The 20,369-nt window shown below is 40.7% G+C and overlaps 1 protein-coding gene across 1 annotated transcript; it reads right to left on the bottom strand.

The window, feature by feature from the left end:
* Positions 1 to 1,306: 1,306 nt before the first annotated feature.
* On the bottom strand, positions 1,307 to 20,103 carry camk1a (calcium/calmodulin-dependent protein kinase Ia). Its single transcript, XM_030052495.1, has 12 exons — positions 20,029 to 20,103; positions 17,424 to 17,542; positions 8,889 to 9,020; positions 7,464 to 7,538; positions 7,184 to 7,322; positions 6,917 to 7,043; positions 6,498 to 6,573; positions 6,300 to 6,412; positions 6,077 to 6,155; positions 5,614 to 5,701; positions 4,995 to 5,166; positions 1,307 to 4,103 (listed from the first exon to the last, which is right to left on the bottom strand). Exons 2-12 carry the CDS (start codon positions 17,507 to 17,509, stop codon positions 4,000 to 4,002), a joined length of 1,191 nt encoding a protein of 396 aa, XP_029908355.1. The 5' UTR covers positions 17,510 to 17,542; positions 20,029 to 20,103; the 3' UTR covers positions 1,307 to 3,999.
* Between the last annotated feature and the right edge of the window lie 266 nt (positions 20,104 to 20,369).

Here is a 20,369-nt window from a genome sequence, read left to right as displayed (position 1 = left end):
AGAAATAGAGACATATGATGCATTGTGTTAAGATGCCAGGTTGTGTTAATTATTATTGTCATAATTACAATGTGCATAAATTGTTTTATTGTACTGAGGTTGTTTAAATATTTAGATTGGTTTAAAAAAAAAAAGGTAATGTGAAACTGTTATTTTACATTTAAAAAGGTTATAAGGAGGTGTTGAGCTACCGTTAAAAATATAAACATTTAAAATGGTTTAAAAATATAAATAAGTGAATTCATGTTAAAAATTGAAGTTCATGATGAATAATTGTCATGGTTAAAAATATTTAAATTGTATTGTAAATGTATGCAGCGTCATTTACACTGATTTGAACACTATCTATATATCCTGCATCTGGGTATATTTATTTATGAGGATATTCCGAGTGAAAAGTGAGAATAGTATGGTGTTATTTGATTGAACAGAGAATGATGATTATATTTTCTGTACTCTATGTGCAGATTGGTTTTTTTTTTAATTGCTGGATTAGGAACTGAATTCAAATCCCGAGCCTTGGAGGTTCGGTGGCGAGCCAGGACGGACGATTGATTGGACGGAGCGGTGCACAGTGTGGCCAGCCGTGGGATCCACTCCGCAGAACTTCGACATCATCTCACTTACTCTCTGACACAGATAAGAACCACACACAAAACCTACCCGGGTAGTAGTAGTGGTATTTACATGGAACAGAATTGAACTGAACTCTTATCTTCCAGTAAGGAAGAAGGGACACTTTTATTTTATTTTTTTATTTTATTTCTTTTAAGAAAGAGCTCTATTTTTTGTAATTTTTTATTTTTCATACACTGCAAGCATTTTTGTGTGTGTGACAATAAATTGTCAACGTTCAACTTCATGTTATCTCATTTGATTAACATAGGGGTCCAACTCTCCGAACCTAGAGAGTGTAGGTGTCTATAGTGTGTTCTTTCAGTCAGGCTAAGGGCGCTACATAATTTTAAAATAACTACTATTATACTATTTCTCTCATTTGTACTCTTACAGAATATGGCATTGTAAAAGCATATTTAACAAAAAGAAATGGACAGTTTGGAAATAAGTGTTTGCTGACTGGTAAAATCACATAATTTGTACAGTGACAAAACCTAGAGGTGGAAGACACTGTGATTGAATTTAGTCATGAAATCACTGAAAGAAATGGTGCAATTGCTAAAAAAGTCAGTAAAGAAGTCAAAAGCCTTGTACCAGGAAAGTTGAACATATAGCAACATGGAGAGGTTCATTCTGAGGAGTTTACATCTAAAGAGGGAAGTGCAGTCCAGTGACAGAACACACAATGCATAGACAAGGAAGTTTTATTTCGTTTCCTGCAATCGTATCTCTGTGGGTACAAATCATTGCATTTTCTTACATGTTGATCAATAACCCATGATGCATTGCATCCATACATTTGTAGCTCAAAACAGCTTTTACAAAAAAGGATATACAATATATACTTATATTTATATATATAATATACATGTGTTTCTTTATGCATTTGGATGTGTTTGTAATGGGTAAACTAAGCATCTTCAAAAAAAATAAAACCAAAGAAAAACGAAATACACAGGCAAGTGGAAACAAATCCCAGTTTAGGTTAAACATAAGGTCATTACCAAACTAATAATAGCCAGGTTATTAAAGTCATCAACATTGTCTATCTTACAGTTAACATGAAGCCCTTCAAATACAGTTTGCATATTTTCCACAATTACAGTCATGTAAATCCAGAGTGATTGCCCTCTTTTCCTGTACTAGGGACCCTTACGCATCAATGACAGATCAAGGTAATTGGTTTAATGTGGGTAACAACAATTCATAGTTATTCAAATTCAACAAAACATTATGGGTTAGTTGGCTGTCTCCACAGCCCTCAAGATACAGTATTGCATCAACAATCCAACATACTTTTAACATAGCAATGATGTGGTATGATGGATAGAAGGATTAAAATACTTTTTGCCAAATGTCACAGGGAAGAATTTGTCTCATGCTTCTCTCTCTTGCAGAATCATGACCATTCATTTCAGTGGTATATTCATAAGACTGTATTAGAGAATCTGCAGCCCAACACCCACAACTATCCCCAGTTTGTATCCTCAAAGCTACTCCCAAGGTGGATCAGTTTATTGAGACTTTGACAGGTGATGTTTTGAGCAAAATGGTTTTCATCACATCTTATCTTTACTCTGTGTTTGTTCCAAGTTTTTTGTTGTGTCTGTCACCTATTTAAGATTGGGATATAAGTGACAGCAAGAAAAAAATAGTGTCGGGGTGTCAGATACAGGTGAATGGTTTGATAGAGGCCATGTAGGCAATGTAAATGCAAATAAACAGATTTAAAAAAAAAAAAAAAAAAAACTCATCAAAGCTCTAAATTAACATACCACAGGAGAAATGTCACTCAGGTAGAAACTTGACCATCATAGTCGATGCAAAGGTTAAGGTACAGTCCAGACTGTGCTGTGTTGTACTTTTGTCAACAACATTACTTCTGGTGTTATTCACTTCACATTATATAGCTCAAAATTACAGTATTACATCATTTTCAATACAATAGAGTAATAATAATCATGTGTGTTTATACTAATTGATCATCATTCATGTAAACATATTTAACCAGGTCATGCAAACAGTAGACCAAAACTTCTTCCACTAGAGGTGCACAGCACAGAGCAGGAGGAGCACCCAGACTGAGATCCCTCCTGACCTGGGCCAGACCATGTGATCGACAGCAGCGGGATATTTAGAGGGTTGTCAGAAACAAGACAGGGAGGATTAGCAATGATGTGAGTGTTTTGGGCAGAATGAGCTTAACAGAAGCTCAGCGTGATCACACCTTCTAAATGTGCCTCAACTCTCATCAAGATGAGAGGCCAGGGACGAACGCCGGATTCCTGGGATCTGATGGACGTACGGGGATCTCAGTTTGAGCCTCTGACAACAGAACAGCCATAAGAAAAATAAAAAGTTCTCCTTTTGATATTCATACATTTCACTGTTTTCCCCAACAGAAGCATGCAGACACTTCGGGTCAGAACCGCTCATCACAAACCCAGTCTGAGCCAGAATATAGAGTCCATAATCCCCATTATCATCTCCAACTTTCAAACGTCTCTTTCACAATAGGTTTTAAACAAAAGGAGTAATAATCATACATGGTGGAAACAAGAATGCAAACAAACAAATAAACAAATAAACAAAAAAAAAATAACAACAGAGGCTGGAATAGAATAAAAAGGTATGTGGTGTTGGCAGTGAAAACACACTTTTAAAACTGACTCTGCTGAACAAAACATCTACTTGGTTGGTTGTCCTATATGGGAAGACTGAGTCAGATGAAGGGGTATTAAGACATGCAGGAGTAGCTTTTTTTTCTGTTAGACAGCATAATTTTTCTCTCAAATATGTTGTCTTTCCTTCTGCCCTGTCTGACCAGATTTTGGAGAAAGCTATCAGTAATTTAGGGTATGTGGGTCAGACGGATATAGATGTACAGTCACACTATGATTAGAGGTAGATGTGACAGGTAGGTGAAAAGAAAAATAACGGAGAACACTGCCTGTAAGCCACTGACTCATGGGCTTAGTTCCTTCCTGAGGCTGTATCCAGAACCACTTCTTGTCATGTACACACTGCCCAGTCACCAGTATTTCTTTACAAAGCCTGGCACTCTACCATAGCTTTGGGTAGCTCATGGGCTTGATTTCAGGATTACCATGTTGACTGGCTCTTCTTTCAATCTGTCATGAGCGCCGTCCATTTGGAGCAACCCTTCATATTGTTCTGCAACAAGGTTAAAATGTGTGTGTATGTTCAGTCAGGAGGTGGTTTTGGACTAGACTATGTTTCTCTACACTGTAACAGTGACCTTGCTGTGAGCGTTCTCTGCTGGACACTGCCTCATACTACTCTGCATTCCTGGCCAGACTGGGCGGGGCGGACTCTTGACGCTCCAGGGTTACACATCACCATGGCAACGGGAGTTTGTGCTCAGACGCGGCTGGCTGGCCTGCAGCAATAGGTGCAGCTTCTCAGACTGTCCCGATCTGTGCTGCCCTCAGTGCTTCCACGACGGCCATCTTCATAGTGGGACACTGGGGAGAAGAGCAGACCAGGGCCCATAGTTAGCCTCTGATGCTTTTTTGCCCTGAAAGTTGCATGTAAGATAGCGCTTCTCAACACTTACCCGAACCATAACTCTAACCATATCCACATCACAGCCTGGGAGACAGTGCTGCCTTACAGGCACATTCAAGGAAAAAAACAATGAGAGCCACAGGCATCTCAGATTGAGAAAATGGTCCCAGGTGCCAGAAAATTCTCAGAGTGACACAGTTTGAGTCCTACTTTTACACATTGGAATAAAACAATGTTATTAACCTTCCATTACATCAAAGCACTCCTGTCTCGCGGTATAAATAGGAGAGATGGTTAGGGGTTTGCCAGAGGGTGGCTGCATCGAGGTAACAGCTGTAAGCATGTATGCTTCAGGATCACAGGGGTTTAACATATATTTGATAATACTGATTTCAGCAGAGGATATCGATTAGATCAAGCTGGGATCCTTTATACACCTGACTTTGTCCATGAAGCCAAGGCTCATAATGGACAGACGATCATGTGCCGAGTGTGGCAGTGATGATTTCGAAGTATCAGTGACAACAATAAGCGCACCAATGTATCAGACACTGAGCGCCCAAATCGCACCACAAATCATCGTAAGATTCATCAATTTCCCCTTCACTCAACATCCCATTATTCAAAAACTGCCTTCAGGCTGCCTTCATGAATTTTCCCAAAGTTGTTGGTGTTCTTGACTGTACCCAAATCTAAATCACAAGCGTAGGCATTCCCTTCTCTGAGTGGGGACCATTTTTGTCTTAAGAAATCTTTTAGTGGGCTTCCTAAGAGTGATTCTGAGATGCCTGATAACAACAGGCCCAGGTTCAATATAAACTCAAACTCAGTGTGTACTGAGAACTTACAACTCTCCTCCTCCCCATTCCCCACGTCATCCTCCTCCTCATCTTCCTCCTCCTCCGGCAGCAGGTGTCCATGGCAGGGACTGGTGGGAGTAATCTGACTGGGCCCCTCGAGACTGGTGCCCAGTTGCAACCTCCGCATGTGGCGCACCACTGCTGTGGCATTAAAAGCTTGCTGTCAGGAGGGACGGAAAGAGAGGGGAAGGGAAGAGACAGTTAACAACATAGAAAACACGGAGGCATACTAAAGGTATTATACATAAGGCTAGGCGATATATCAGTATATTGATATTGTGACTAAGATTGTCTGAGATTTTGAATATTGCAACACTGTGACATGACCTAAGTGCTGTCTTTTCCAGGTTTTAAAGGCTGCCTTGTCATAAAAGGATGCACATTTGTGAACTTATTAGAGTGCCTTAGCTCTTCTATTATTGTGTCATAGCCACATTACTAATGACTTATCCGTTATGTATAAACATCTTATGAAGATACCAATGCTCATCCCTACAGTATCATCACAATATCAGTATGAAGGAATTTGGTCAAAGATGTTGCAATGCTTGATCTTATCCATATCGCCCAGCCGTAATTGTAATTCTACAGCAGTCACGCCACTGACCTTCCATTTACTTTTGGCAAAGTTCTTCTTAATCTGAGCACTGACAGATTCATGGATATTCTTATCCAAGGCAGTGTCTCCACAGATCCTGCAAAACCACAAACAATCAGAAGTAGATCTACATTCATAGAGACAGCATTAAAACATAATTCTGTTCAGCCTGGACCTTGTATTCTTAGTTTTTGCCATCATGACTATTGAGTATGCTGAAAATTTAACCACTTATGTCACTGTAGAGCATGACGCCGATGGCTTTTAATCGCTTTTTGGATTCAGCTGATAGGAAGTGTGTTTGTTGTATGGATGTTTAATTGTACAGTCAATAAAAACAGCCAATCATTATGATGGCAAACAGTAGGAAAATAAGGCTTAGGCTTAGAATAACCAGAATTAAAAGAGTTGAAATATTTCAGTGAATTTAGGAATATGCCAAGGAGGAGGACAAGGAATCTGATTTTACTACCATGGGTGCTGAAGGGCTTGCTCACACGTATACCGCTTCAAAGGGTCTTTCTCCATCAAGTGACAGATAAAGTCTTTTGCTGCAAACAAAAATGAAGTTTGCTTTCCAATAATCCACTCAAACTGATTATGTATCACGTTTCCTCTTTAATCGTACACATGCAGCCACGTTTCAATGTCAAATCTTAGGAATTGATCTTAGGATCTATAGGAACTGAGCCTACCTGAATCTGAAATGTCATCCCAATACGGAGAGTCAAATTCATACTCCGCTTTCAGAATCTGCTCAAATAACTTGGCATCATTTTCATCATAAAATGGGGGATATCCGCATAACCTGAAGGTGGATATTGGAACATATTCAAAAATAAGAAACGATCCCTGTGTGTATTTTGAATAGGAATGAATGAAGTCAGACTCACAGAATATATGAAATTACTCCTATGGACCAGCAATCCACTGCTTTGCTGTAAGGCTTCTGAGCCAGCACTTCAGGAGCTGCAAAATGAAACACAACAGACGGTCACAAAGAGAGGAAAATGTGGGACAGAATGGCACTTATGGCGTGTTCAAGTAATCATGACCTTTTGAGTTAAACCGCGCGTTTTGCTAGGTTACAATGAGCACAAGTAGAGAGTACTTCTGAAGCACTGGCAATTGACTTGATGGTGGATGAGAGACCCTCTTACAACACAATGAAAATAAAGGGGTATTAGCTCAAACTGGAAGCGCTGAGCTCACATGGCAAATAGAGAGAGACAGAGAGAAAGAGATAGACAAAGAGAGACAGAGAGGGAGGGAGGTGGTGAAAACAGCTAGAGTGACCAATGAAATCCCTTACCCACATATCCTGGAGTGCCGCAGGCTGTGGACATGACACTGCCTGCTCCCTCAATCTTTGACAAGCCAAAGTCACTGATCATGATTTTGGAGTCTTCGTCCATGCTGTAATACAGCAGGTTCTCTGGCTACAAAGATACCAAGGATGACAAAAGGGACGGTTTGCAAAAGTGAATGAGCTAAAAATATGAGTATAAAATAATTGTGGATAACATTAACTGTAAAAACCAGATTAAAGTAGGATATTTCTCCTTGCCCTGAACTATACCTTCAAGTCTCTGTGGACAATTCCCATATCATGAAGATATTTGACCGCATCCAGGATCTGGTGGATGAGCTGACTGGCATCTCTCTCTGTGTAGAAGCCTTTCTCCACAATCCTGTCAAAAAGCTCACCTCCAGATACCCTGGCAGTCACAAATCATGGCCGTTACTAAGACTGCACTGTAATGGCACTGTACTTTGAGTGTATGGGCTTTCTTCAAATACATGCCTTCTGTTATATGAATAACCACTATGAAGTATAAGAAAGCATAAAGAGGACTCACAGCTGCATGACAAGATATAAGTGGGATGAACTTTCAAAGATGTCTTCCAGTGAAACAATGTTGGTGTGCTTGATTCTGAAAAACACAAATCAGTATGAAGCGCTGGATAGAATCTGTGGCTGGGCAATATGGACAAAAAACAAATATCACAATATGTCACAAATATCACAACAGTCATTGGTAATGTGGATATGATGACCAAGCAGGTAGCAACAAATAACAGAACAGCTGGAACAATCAAAGTAAAAAAAAAAAAAATGCATTCCTTTACTGTAATGCAGCCTTTAAACCAAGGACAAAACAACACTTCTGTCATATCACAATATTCCGATATCCAAAGTCCCAAATGATATCCAGTCTTGTATCATAATGTCGACATAATACTGATCTATCGCCCAGCCCTAATATAGGTGCTGGTGCATGTGCCACATTTGTCTAAGGTTTAATACTGCCAGTCGGTCACCAGATGGCATTCTTGTTGCATAGTTCAGATTTGAAGTGGTCTTGGAGTGTTTCGTTCTTTATGGGAATCCCTTTAGTGCACCAGGATGAAACCAGCACAATCTGATACTCAAAAGTTTGCCGTATCCTTCCACCATACAAAACAACAAAGCCCTCCAGATCAAACACAGCACAGCATTAGAGGGATAACTACCTTTGCAGAGAATGGCAGCGACTGGTTACATAGAGACCAGTTTCTGGATCAAGAACCAGAAACAAAGGAGAGCTTTGCAGATTAGAGCAAGGGCTTGACTGCAGTAAATGCAAAGAAAAAAGAGGGAATTCTCACATGCAAAATAAGACTTGGATTTGTTGGTATGATCCAGCCAATACACGGCCATGGATCCCTCTTGGCTGTGGAGCAGCACTATAACACAATGGCATCAGAGAGTGTGTCTCAAACTCTGTGACTTTTAAGAGTAAAACTGCATGTGCTTGTGTCTAACCTTTTGTTTTTTTCTTTCTTGTCAGCCCTTGATCTCTCACACTCACACTCTTCATTATTCCCTTATATATTTAAGGATCCCTTTCTGTGTCAAGTCCTCTGCTCCTGACTCCACTCGCCCCATTCTTGCATATCGTTCTCTTTTTCTCACCCCCACCCCACCCCACCCCCCACCCTGTATGTCTCTTTCTCTTTCTTCAATACACTGCTGCAGGGAACTCCACACCATCTCCGCCTCTGTGTGCTGTTGCCCTGGCAACAGGGACACTAAAAATAGGTCTATCTTCTTTACTCCTGACATTTCCGGTGCACAATCCTACTGTTTCTACTGACACCATGCATTTAGTCAACCATCCCATTGACCCCCTGTACATGTCTGTACATACAATCACGGAGGGGTCGCATAAGCTGCACGGACTAATTCCTTCGGCGGTCTCAATATGGCAGCTGATATCATCAGGGGGCTGTGGTGACCTCACCTGTGTAGTACAGCAATCTCATTTTCAATGTTGTTTTCTTTGCCCTCCAGTGCTTTCTTGGGGATACACTTGATTGCCACCAGCCTTTGGGTCCTCTTCTCCTCTGCTAGAACGACCTCGGAGAAAGCCCCCCTGAAACAGAGGTAGTGGATGCACAAATGTTCACACATCAGAGAGAGAGAGAGAGAGAGAAAGAAAGAGAGTCAGAAACATACATGTGTGGGTGGGCGGGGTGAAATGGAGAGGATCAGAAAGCAAAAGTACAAATCATTCTTTTAAGGCTTAGGCTACCAGCAGTGGTGGATTGGAAAGCATTATACAGCACGCAGTGAACGCTCAGACAAAGAATTATTGACTCTATTCCAGAGTCTGTCATGCTAATAAGTTTTTAATCTCTCTAAGTATCCACCCGTCGCAAAAGTATGTTTTTGGTTGACTTCCACATTAATATGGTCAGTTCTCTGGATATTTTTGAGGTCTTATGATGCTGTCTGTAAACTCATTATAGTATCTTTCCACCCCGTTTTGTTGTTGTTGTGATCACAGTTTTTGCGTTATTAAACAAAAACTATTAATACTATACATTCATGCGTTTGCGAGTGTATGTGTAGCAGAACTGTGTGTGTGTGTGTGTGTGTGTGTGTGAGTGGTGTATAAATGAATTATTCAAAACGGTGACATTACCATAGTCCCGGCGAGAGTTTTTGGGGCTGAAAAAGGCTTGGCAAGTGAACCAAAAGTCACATACAGACTTTTATGGAAATAGCAAAACACTATTTTTAATCCATTTAATAATAGATACAGTAAATGTAGTGTGTCTTTTTTGAGGGAGACTGGGGCTGCATTATGGATTACAGCCAAGTGATGATGAGAGGGAGAGCGGAGTGTGTGTTTACACAGACTCTCCCCACAGGAGCATGGGAGGGGGCCAGGACACAAAGTACATTGTTAGCAACCACAGGGATCAATTGCATGTCTGTAAAACAGCGCTGGTATGCGATACATAATGAATGTTCAATGTCTAGCAACTGTCTCTCATGCAAAATTGGAATCTTTTTTCCATCTGTCACATTGCAGAGCATGTGAGTTGCTCTCAGTCTTAATGCTGGATAACTTCACTTGGCCTACAGCTCTTAAATAAAAGAATGCAGACTTCACAGCTCGGTTGCCAACAGCAACCATGTGATAAAGAGGCATGTTTATTCTGCTTTTAATGGTTATTAACATTTCATTACGAATTTCATTTCACCTCATTACAAATCCACTGTGAAAAGAGTATATGAGTGTGTGTGTGTGTGTGTGTTTGTGTGTGTATGAGAGACAGGGAGACCTGGAATGTCATTGTGCACCCTGACCCTGACCATCTTGTAGTACAGTTCCCTCTCAATGTGGAATTTGCTGGACTTGTTTCCAGCATCATAAATGTTCAGTGAGAATCTGCGATAATCCATGTGGCTGGCTTTGCTCCGTGGCCAGCGTTGTGCTCACTGAACCAGTGTTGCAGAAACACTGCTGTCAGGCTGATCCGAAAGAGGAGAAACAAATCTCACACCATTTCCATTTTGATTTAAAAGTTTTGAAACAAAATCACATACAGCTCCACTTTACACAGACCCATAAATAGCCATTTTTTTTTCTAATGGTTTTAAGTGTGCAGCGTTTACAGTCAGGGTTTCAGCACAGGGTCAAGAGCACTAAACCTCTATTATCTGTCAGTAAAAATCCATTAAGTCCTATTGCCCATTTACAATGGAGGCGCCAATAGACAAAAACCAGGAGGTGGTCAGGTGAAAACAGAAAAATGATTATATTGTTATACTGACAGGTCAGTCAGAGTAGAGTCAGAGAGGTATCTTTGATTAGAAATTTTGACTCTTTAGTTCGTACTGTATGTGGCCTCACCAGTATTCCTATTGTTCATACCTTTATTTATGTATTTATGTAAGCTTTATTTGTTTCTAGACCTCCACAATTTGTGTCTTCGCATGACAGCTAGACTGATGGTTAAAAAAAGCACTTACAAATATTACATCCACATCATTTCACTCAATATTCGTGCGAGTGACAGAATGACTTAGAGCACATGAGGGAGCTGGAGGAGGATGTGCATGCATGTATGCTCTCCCTCTCTTGCTCTCTCTCTCCCTCTCTCTCCCTCTCTCTCTCTCTCTCTCTCTCTCTCACACACACACACACTCAGACTTCTCTACTGTTGCCGTGAGACACATTGTAATTAACCATCCAGTTGCTCATTTCTCCTTGGAGACAGAGCATCAGAGTCGGGGTGGGCTCTCTGTGGATTTGGGCGAGTCAAGTAGATGGAGGAAGAGGGAAGAGGGAACTCGCTGCGGTGCTGGACTACTGAGCTTTAGTTAAGAGTGGGCATGTGTAGGTCTTTGAAGAGAACAAAGGTTTGTGTTGTTGTAAAGCCCTGCGGACTTGTATTTTTTGTGTGTTCATCTCAGCAAACAGAAGCGCTTCCTCACAGAAGTTGATTTAAACTATTCTCAGCCTAGCTCAGTTCTTCAACAGATTAAAACACACGGTCCCTTTTATTTAAAAAAAAAAAAAAAAAAAATCTACCAGCAATTAGCATTTTACTACTGAAATCATGAAACCGAATATACAAATATGCATTTTATGCCAATAAATAATTCTGAAACAAACTCTTGAACTTTACAAAACACAATTTAAATAAGTATTGTATGACTCATACGTCTCATAAGACTCATAAGATAACGCATCTGTCAGTGTTCTGCTGGTTGCTGTTGTGTGACACTGAGGCTCTATAAATAGACAGACAGACAGACAGACAGATAGATCGATAGATCAATAGATAGATAGATAGATAGATAGATAGATAGATAGATAGATGCGGCCAATTACTGGTGAAACATGACAGAAAAGCCTCATCTCTGGGAATCCCATGCATCTGTAGTGAAGCGATGGGCTGCCCCAAAGCGATCAGCGCCACATGAACACCACAGCATGGATCTCCCTCTCTCTCCCTTTCTGTCTATCTCACACACGCACACACACATTTCTAAAACACCATAATCCCAGCTGCCCATATGGGCAAACACTGTTTCACACATTCTTGTGGTGCTATCACTGTTGCTCAATCCTCAAAATGTGATCAAATACATATTTTGTAGACTGGTAGGCTTGCTCTTATTGCAGTCTGTCATTTCTTCAGCGCTTCTATATGACAATTACATGACACTTAAACACTTAGATATGTGGGTTGGTGGAGTAAGTGATAGATAGAGAGAGAGAGAGAGAGCGAGAGAGAAAATAATACAGGTATGCCGAAGGCGAGCACAGAAGCCTAGCAACCTTTCAAATCTTTGCTAAAGCAACACATTCCCACTGGTTTCTTTTGTACCGGCATCAACCAGAACCTCCACTTCTACCTTCACTTGACAATTCATCATCATCAGTTTTGCATAACGGGGCATGAATAAAATGAAGGGCTATACATTTCCCTCTGTTACATGCATATACAGATAAAGGCACATGCTTGGAGGCTGAAATTTTTTTCTGTGTCTATAAATCTTAAAACATAACCTCAGTATAAGCTCCAGAGACTGATATAATTAAAGCAAGGGGCTCAATCCATCTCCTTCAAACTGATGGATGTTTGCTGAGATGGTAAATATTATTCTTAATGTCCTGTTTTTTTTTTTTTTTTTTGCAGAACGCGCTATCAGTCAGGTGGAGGAGGCCCTTTGGACCTGTGGCAGACAGCAGTCTATCGATTTCACTTGATGCAGGTGCTCCCTTCCAGCCCGACATGCCTCCAAGCCCCACAAAAGCTTTCTCTTTATAGCCTAATCCATTTTCTGTGTGTGTGTGTTAGAGAAAGAGAGAAAGGAGAGAAAAAGAGAGTGAGAGAGAGAGAGAGATAAACATTCCAACTCAGTTTCATATCCATTTTTACATCACATTGTAATAACATTTAACATTTATATAAACCAAGCTGTGGATTGGACTACTGCCTCGCAGCACTAAATGTATTTCCTCCATCTACTGTACCAAGGACATGCATAAGTCACTACCCCTTTGCAGCTAACTCCTCCGGCATAAACACACCAACCAACAACCGCAGCCACCACAAGTGCTTTCCAAGAGCTTTAGCCCTGTATAATCACAATGTTTACAGATTGTCCCTGCGGGCTGCACAAAGGGTTCTCAGTAACAACTACTCTACATATGTTATCCCTTCATTTCTTTAGCTTTTAATTGTGGAAGATAAAGTATCTCATCATGGACTCATGTCAACATACATAAAAGCCCGCTGTGTGACCGAGGTTAACTTTTTCCAGTAGTGATTACGACAGTAAACCATAACAACTGCAGTGAGTGTCAGACTGACGTTTGAGGTGAAATAGAGTGCGTGAAATGTTGCAACACTCCAGCCCGCTCCACCCTCTTCTGCCATCTGCAGTCTCCCAGCGGAAGAGAAACACTCTGGCTGGCTTAGGCCTGCACATCACACTCAAGAAAATTTGAGTCCCGCTTACTCATACTTTCTGAACCCATTGTGTGTGTGTTACACATTCTTCTGTCAAAAAACAAACAAACTGTGTCTCCATAGTGACCGTGAAGTATCCATATGGAAACTGTTCCATTGTTGTCCGGGCAACCAGATAATTATGATCTCATAGTTCAGCAGAGATCTTTCCATTAGGCTTTTTTTTTTTTTTTTTTACAGCAAGCACAGCAAGAAATCATAATCAGTTAAAAGCGTCTCACTGAAGAGCCACGGAGAAACCTTGTCTGACATTTCTTTCTTGGTCCAAGCTATAATTAAGTAATATAACACCCTTAATGTTTTCTGAAGGTGACACTGTGACTGCAGCAGAAGTTGAAAACAAGGGACCCCAAAACACTACTTTTGAAAACAAGCTCCCCAGAGTACTTTATTGTATTGTATTCACCGCTCGAGTGAGAAACATTACTATTTCATCCCTCTGTTTCATGTCACCTATTAAAAACTTGTGTCTCACACTCTGGCGCACTTACAAATGCCATTATTAATCCACATGGCTGTAAACTATGCTGTCAGCTCTTTCATCTCCTCAGAGTCCACTGAAATATTACTGTAACATGCAATATACAGAGATGGTAATCCAATATAACTCTAAAAAGGGCCAAAACTGTCAGAGCCAGTATATCAGAGCTGTTTACTGGTGTTGCTACTTTCAGTCAATTTGAGAAAAATGGCACTGTTCAAATAGGAGTAAATTAGACTAATAGAAAAAAAAATCTTAAGATAGGTTGACAAAAACAGGCAGAAGTGATAACTGACCAGTGGGCTACATAGAAATATATATTTTTTTCATCTGCTAACTCTTCCTAAAGGACAGCTTGTCCTAAAGCAGACTCCAAACAGAAGTAGAATTGCACGGATTAGCTGGATCTGAATATAATATTTCAACATAAATCAATTAAGTCCACATAGTGAATTCCTGGATAAAGCTCTTCTGTAATCTTCTCTCCGAGCATAAGGAGCTTTCCGTCAACACATTAATTCTGCCCTCTGCCAGGTCCAGCTACTCACAGTGACAGGAGGGAGAGAATATTACTTCACTGTTTTTCTTTTTTTTTTTTTCCCTGAAATATGGGGTCATACTATCCTGGCAATTCACTCTTGAAATCCTGGTTATATAACTCTTTTTTAATATCATCACAGTTCAAATTTACAATCACTGTTTTAAGTCTCTGTGAGGTGTTGGTGAACTATGACATTGTGAACTATGACATTTGTCTGAGCCAAGCAGCGTTCATGAATTCTCTGACAATATTCATTTTTCCAGTTTAACTTCATTTGATGTAATAGCTATAGCATGCAGCACACACAGCACTGAGCTGCAGTGTAATGAGATGGAGTCTTATTTCGAGTTTATAACAGCATCCTCCTACAATACCGCACATTTACAGCCTGACAGCCTCATCAGCCATCCAATGCTGTTTCACTGTCTTGGATAGGAACCAGAGTGGCGCGGTCATTAATATCTGACTCTGTACACCCTCTCCAGGGAAGAAGGTGTGATTCCGAGAAGAAAGAGGACAACCACACTCCATATGGCACATTCATGTCATCACAGGTGGATGTGTGCTGGGTCACTTGTACTTAGTTTGGGGGTGGGGAGGGGTGGAGAGGAGTCCCCTGACCATCTGGGCTGAATTCTGTCACCCTGCAGAGTGCAGCCACACGGGCTCTGTGTGACTCCATCCCTCTCCATCATTATGTCTCTGGCTGAAAAATGATTTTGGTTATTGGTGCTTCATTTAAGTATTTCCAATTTGTGAGACTGTTTTTATTTCACTACACTTGACAGGGAAATGCTGTGCCTTTCACAACACTACATTTATCCGATGGCTGTACTTTCTGGGTGTTTTGCAGAATAAGGCTGTACATGGAAAACATAAAATTGGATACACTGTTAGACTTTAAATTAGCCAGCAGTATATGGAGTAGTTAGAGTTACAGCATTAAAATACTTCTAACACTGCATCAATAATTTCACACTCTGAAAATAATCATTCTTAAATGACTCCTTTTACTTTTCATACTTAACACTTCATTGCTGATACTTCTGCACTTTTACAAAAGAGTACAATAGAATTTTGAATTCAGTACATTCATTTTAGTGGAGCATTTTTCCATTATGGTACACTTCTGCGTAAGTAAAGGATTTGAGTGCTTTTTCCATCACTGAAAATTAATCGACTTACCTAATTTGAATTTCAGGCTATGTCACAATGTTAAAACGCAAACGGGAGAATAACAACTGGGGTTGAAAATGTAACTAAGTTGCCACCAGCGAGCAGATTTCATGTGGGTATGATGAACTTGAGGATCAACAGACTAACAGACAGGGCTTGCCAGACAAATTGCTGGCACAACTATGACAACAGATGTACATGCTCCTTCCATTGCCCTCACCCCAAAGTTGTCTCTCAATTACATAAGTAAGAGAACTACATAACTTGTATTGCTTTGTGCTCACAAGGATCTCTCAATATATCCTCAGTCCATAACACCATGATGGGGTGATGGTGTAGCTGACGCAGATGCATGCGAGTTAAAAAAAAAAAAAAAAAAACATAAACAGAGACATGCTATTCTCAAAAACTGCCAAAAAGTAATCTTATTAATACACTGTTCCAGTCCACATGAAACACATTGTGGCTTTTAACCTGGGTCCAGTGAGGGGAAAAAGAGGAAAGAGGGTTGGTTCATTGACAGTAACTGTGCATCCATTCAGGTATCACTAATTAACTCTCTCCCCATGACAGGATAGCCAAGTCACTGAGAGCTCCCTGAAGGTCTGCCTAAAAACTGTAGTCATGACACCCGCCTTGTGCAGTTCAGCTGTTGCCTACTCAGGTGAGACTGGTATACAGTGTTACCACTGCGATAAAATATAGACAATTTGCAAACAAAAATACATATTTTTGCAGGCCACAATGTTAGACTCCTATTTGCTGTCTGGGTTGTATGTACTGAAGACATCATAAATGAGAGTCATGGTTTTGAAAGACAGCTGTCCATGTTCAGGGGGTTTCATTCCAAAATGTTGTATATACATTTTGGAAATAAAAAATGCTACCTGAAATTAATCAGGCATCCGTCTTTAAGAAATGAGCAATTTTATAAGCAGAAGTCATAAAATAACTCCTAACCTCAAAAACAACCCATAATGTGCTCAAGTTTCATGCCAGCAGCCAATATGGGAGAGTGGGTGTAATATTTTTTTCTTTTTTTATGGTGGTTGTCTCGTTTTTGAAATAAACAACTTTACAGGTAAGAGGAATAGCAGCGACTGACCAATGCAACACCATTTGATGTTGTTTTATAGAAAGTACACACATATGCATGCACATGCATGTGGACATGCATGCACACGCACAACTATAAGCATGTGCTATCACACACACACTTTGACATTTTAAAGTAATTTTATAGTCATATATTTTATAGTCAACAGTTCATGATGTAGCCAAGAGCATCTTATTCCAGTGTTAGTCAGTTTCAAGGCCATGTTTGGTTGAGTTTGAATCAAGACTGAGACAAGAGAAAACTTGAGTCTTATTCAAGCCCAAGATCAAAATAAGCAATAAAGTCTCCATGTCTTTGCAAATGTTAAGGACTGAACAGAAATTGATCTGCAGAGGCTCTGTACATTTCAGCATCAAATTAATCACTCAACAGGTTTTTTTATTTCTCAATGCAAAAATGTTTGAGCACTATTACATATGATAGACAGGTAATCCCTTAAATTGTTTGCAGTGCCGTGGAGAAAATAAACTGAGATGAATGAGGTGAAGAAAATGTACCTTTGGAATTTTAAGGTGTGAAAAAGTTTAGTTAACAAGTGATAGTGGCAAAAACAAAGACAAGTCTAAGTCTAAATCGGTACACGGCCTAGACATGTCCAAAATGTCAGTAAATCTGTCTGGACAACAGAACCCAGACTCAGATATTACAGCCCTGACAAAATTTACTGAGCTATCACTGCAACTTACGTTCCCAGCACTTCTTTGAAGTCATAATGGTCTTTGATGTCTGATGTCTTCTTTTTCCATCCATTTCCATCCTCTCCAAGAGGCATCCTACAATGCTGATTGGATTCGCCGCACCAGAACTATGGAGGGGAAAAAGAGCAGAGTAATGAACAGTGAATAGATTCAGATTACATCCTTTTGGACCCCAACCAAAAGACAAACCTTTGATCCTGAAGGCCATAGTAAACTGAGCTAACAATGAAAATGCAGGATTGGACCAACGATTTTTGATGAAGTTTTTAAAGAGCTAAAAAAAATTTCCTGAGAGGCATCATGATTATGTGTCATGTTACTCCACTTTCTGTTGCTGCCTCTAAAGGTTACAGTACACTCATCATTCAAACTCATAAGGGTAAAATAAGGGCCATCAAGACTTAGAGATGACTTGACATGCTACACCACAACCCATGGGCACTCCTGCACTATAGTTAATGCAATTAGGACTATTTAGACTGCAAAAGAAACTGTATCTCTGCTCCATTTGGTTTAATAGATCCATTAAGGTTTAGCTGACTGATGTGACTGTTACATAAAACCAGAGCTGCCAACTCTCACGCATTGGCCGTGAGACTCACGCATTTGATTGGCTTCACACGCTCTCACGCCACACCTCCGATTTCTCACGCTGAAGTGCTCATCAAGAGCCTTTTTTTCCCTTTTGACTAAAAACGGTTCTGTTTATCTGTGATCTATATGTTGAGCCTGAGATCCATCTGAGATCTATCTGTTGAGCTCCAGCACGGTACGGGCGTTCATGCACGAGCACATGCATGGCCACGCACGCAGCGCGAACGTGGATACAACGTAAATCATGCAACTTTCCTCCTGCCTCTGCAAAATCGTTTAATGTGCGCAGCGCGATTACCGGCGAATGGCCGCGTTGCGCAATCAATAATCAACCATGTTGTCTGTGTCGCTGTCCATGGTGCTGCTGCAACCGCGTATAAACAAAAGTCGGTTTATAATGAAAGTAGCCTACAGCAGTCTGTGTGCGCGGCGCACCTGTTAGATCCGGCAGACCTATCTGGTTAATTTTTATTATCAGTTGATTATTGATTGTGCAATGTCGCGATTCGCAGTTAATCCTGCGTGCATTAAACAAGCAGGAGGACGGCATGATTAACGTCGTATCCACATTCCGTGCATGTGCTCGTGCATGAGCGCCCGTACCGTACTGGAGCACCATCACCCGTGTGCAACGTATTGTCTCTTTATAATAATCTTATGCAGGGGCGCCCTATATGGGGGAAAAATTATGACAATTCCAAGGGCCCTTTCCTGACAGAGCCCCCCAAATCCATCCATATTGACCATCTTGTGCAGGAAAAAGCAGCGTGTCAATTGTCAAACCAATCGGACTTTGCTGTTTTTCGTAATTTATCAACATGAATGGAGAATCCCCCCCCCCCCCCCCCCCCCCCCCCCCCCCCCCCATCTCACTCCAAGGTTTTTTGAAAAGTTGGCAGCTCTGTAAAACCCTTAGCCATTACACCATTGATTTGCCTGATTAAGTGTCCTGATCATTGTGGCTAATACTATTGCCAGGATTTTTAAAACTACTGTGTTCGATTGGATAAAATGACCAGAAAACATGCCTACACTACAGCTCAGGAAAAGGCAGATTTTTCCGCTTAAAAGCACGAGATCTGATTATTTCCCCCCAGTTCCCCTCAGAAACTGGTAACGAGGTAAGGAACATTCACTGTGAGGATGCAGTTTAATTTATTAGATGTGTGATTTTGAGATAATCTCAACTCAATTTTGGTAGGCAAAACAAGCACAGCAGATTGATATAAATAATAAAACATTAAGAGGAATCAAGTAGAAACACTTTAACATCCAGAGCAGGAACCGTGGACAAAGCACAGTATCATTTCATAGTTTAGCAGAAAGTAAGGAAAACAGTGGAAGGAGGACAGAGGCAAGTGAGGCTAAGGAACCACAAACAAACGCATGGTCAGTAAAAGAGGCAGATTATTGGGGGGACATACACAGAATAAGGGTGTATTTTACAAAATTAAAGTCCTGCCCCTGTGCTTTAAGCATTTGGCTTACGGGTCAGTGGAAGGAAACAACGGCAAGCAACTAGATGTGAGCAAAATTACATTTTCTCCAGAGGATAAAGACGAGGAAAAAATACACGGGCTCTCATCAGCACCAAAATAGCAATTGTAGCCTACTTCTGTGATAGGCGCTTAATTGTTGATAAGGGAAGACACCCTTTGCCTTACAGGGCGTGAAAGACAAGCAGGAGGGTGAATGGAAATGCAAAATGTATAGACGATGTTGCGTCTTAAATATTGAATAAGTCCGTATTTCGAGATGGTGATCGAGCCAGTATAGACCCTGAAAGGGCAGTGTGGGTGTGCGAAACGTACTGCAGCGTTCAAGGGTATGCCAGTCAAATACAGCATCTTTACGTTAAATTAGGAGCCTGCAGGCATGCGACATGGAAGCGCGTCAAAGGCACAAGAGTTTTTTTCCGACGCAATAAAACTATAATATTGCTTGAACAGTTCCAACAATTATCCCCCAAATCATTGGAAAAAAAAAAAAAAAAACATACCTAAATGGCGATGTGTATGATGTGTTCTCCTTCCCTCTGGGAGCGATTTGGATGCTGTGCTTGTGCGCAGCGCCGGCTCCGCTCAGACTTCTTTTGACGTCAGGAAAACCAGACGCCTATGAACGTAGTGCAGCATAAAATCTCTGTTCTCTTGACAGCATGATCTGCGCTTCACCTTCCCACAGTCAAGAGATAGTCTAGCATGAGGACAGCCCTTTGCATAATTGCGTGTTTTGAGAGAGGGTGCTTGCAATAAATCTCATGGCGGTGCACGGTGAGTCGTGCGGAGCCCTGTTTTTTTTTTTTTTTTTTTAAGGGTTATTCAAAACAGGCACAACATA

Source organism: Myripristis murdjan, chromosome 5 (assembly GCF_902150065.1).
Source record: "Myripristis murdjan chromosome 5, fMyrMur1.1, whole genome shotgun sequence".
Taxonomy (NCBI): domain Eukaryota; kingdom Metazoa; phylum Chordata; class Actinopteri; order Holocentriformes; family Holocentridae; genus Myripristis; species Myripristis murdjan.
The sequence above is the reverse complement of the archived record's forward strand: the minus strand, read 5'-3'. Positions and strand labels throughout refer to the sequence as shown.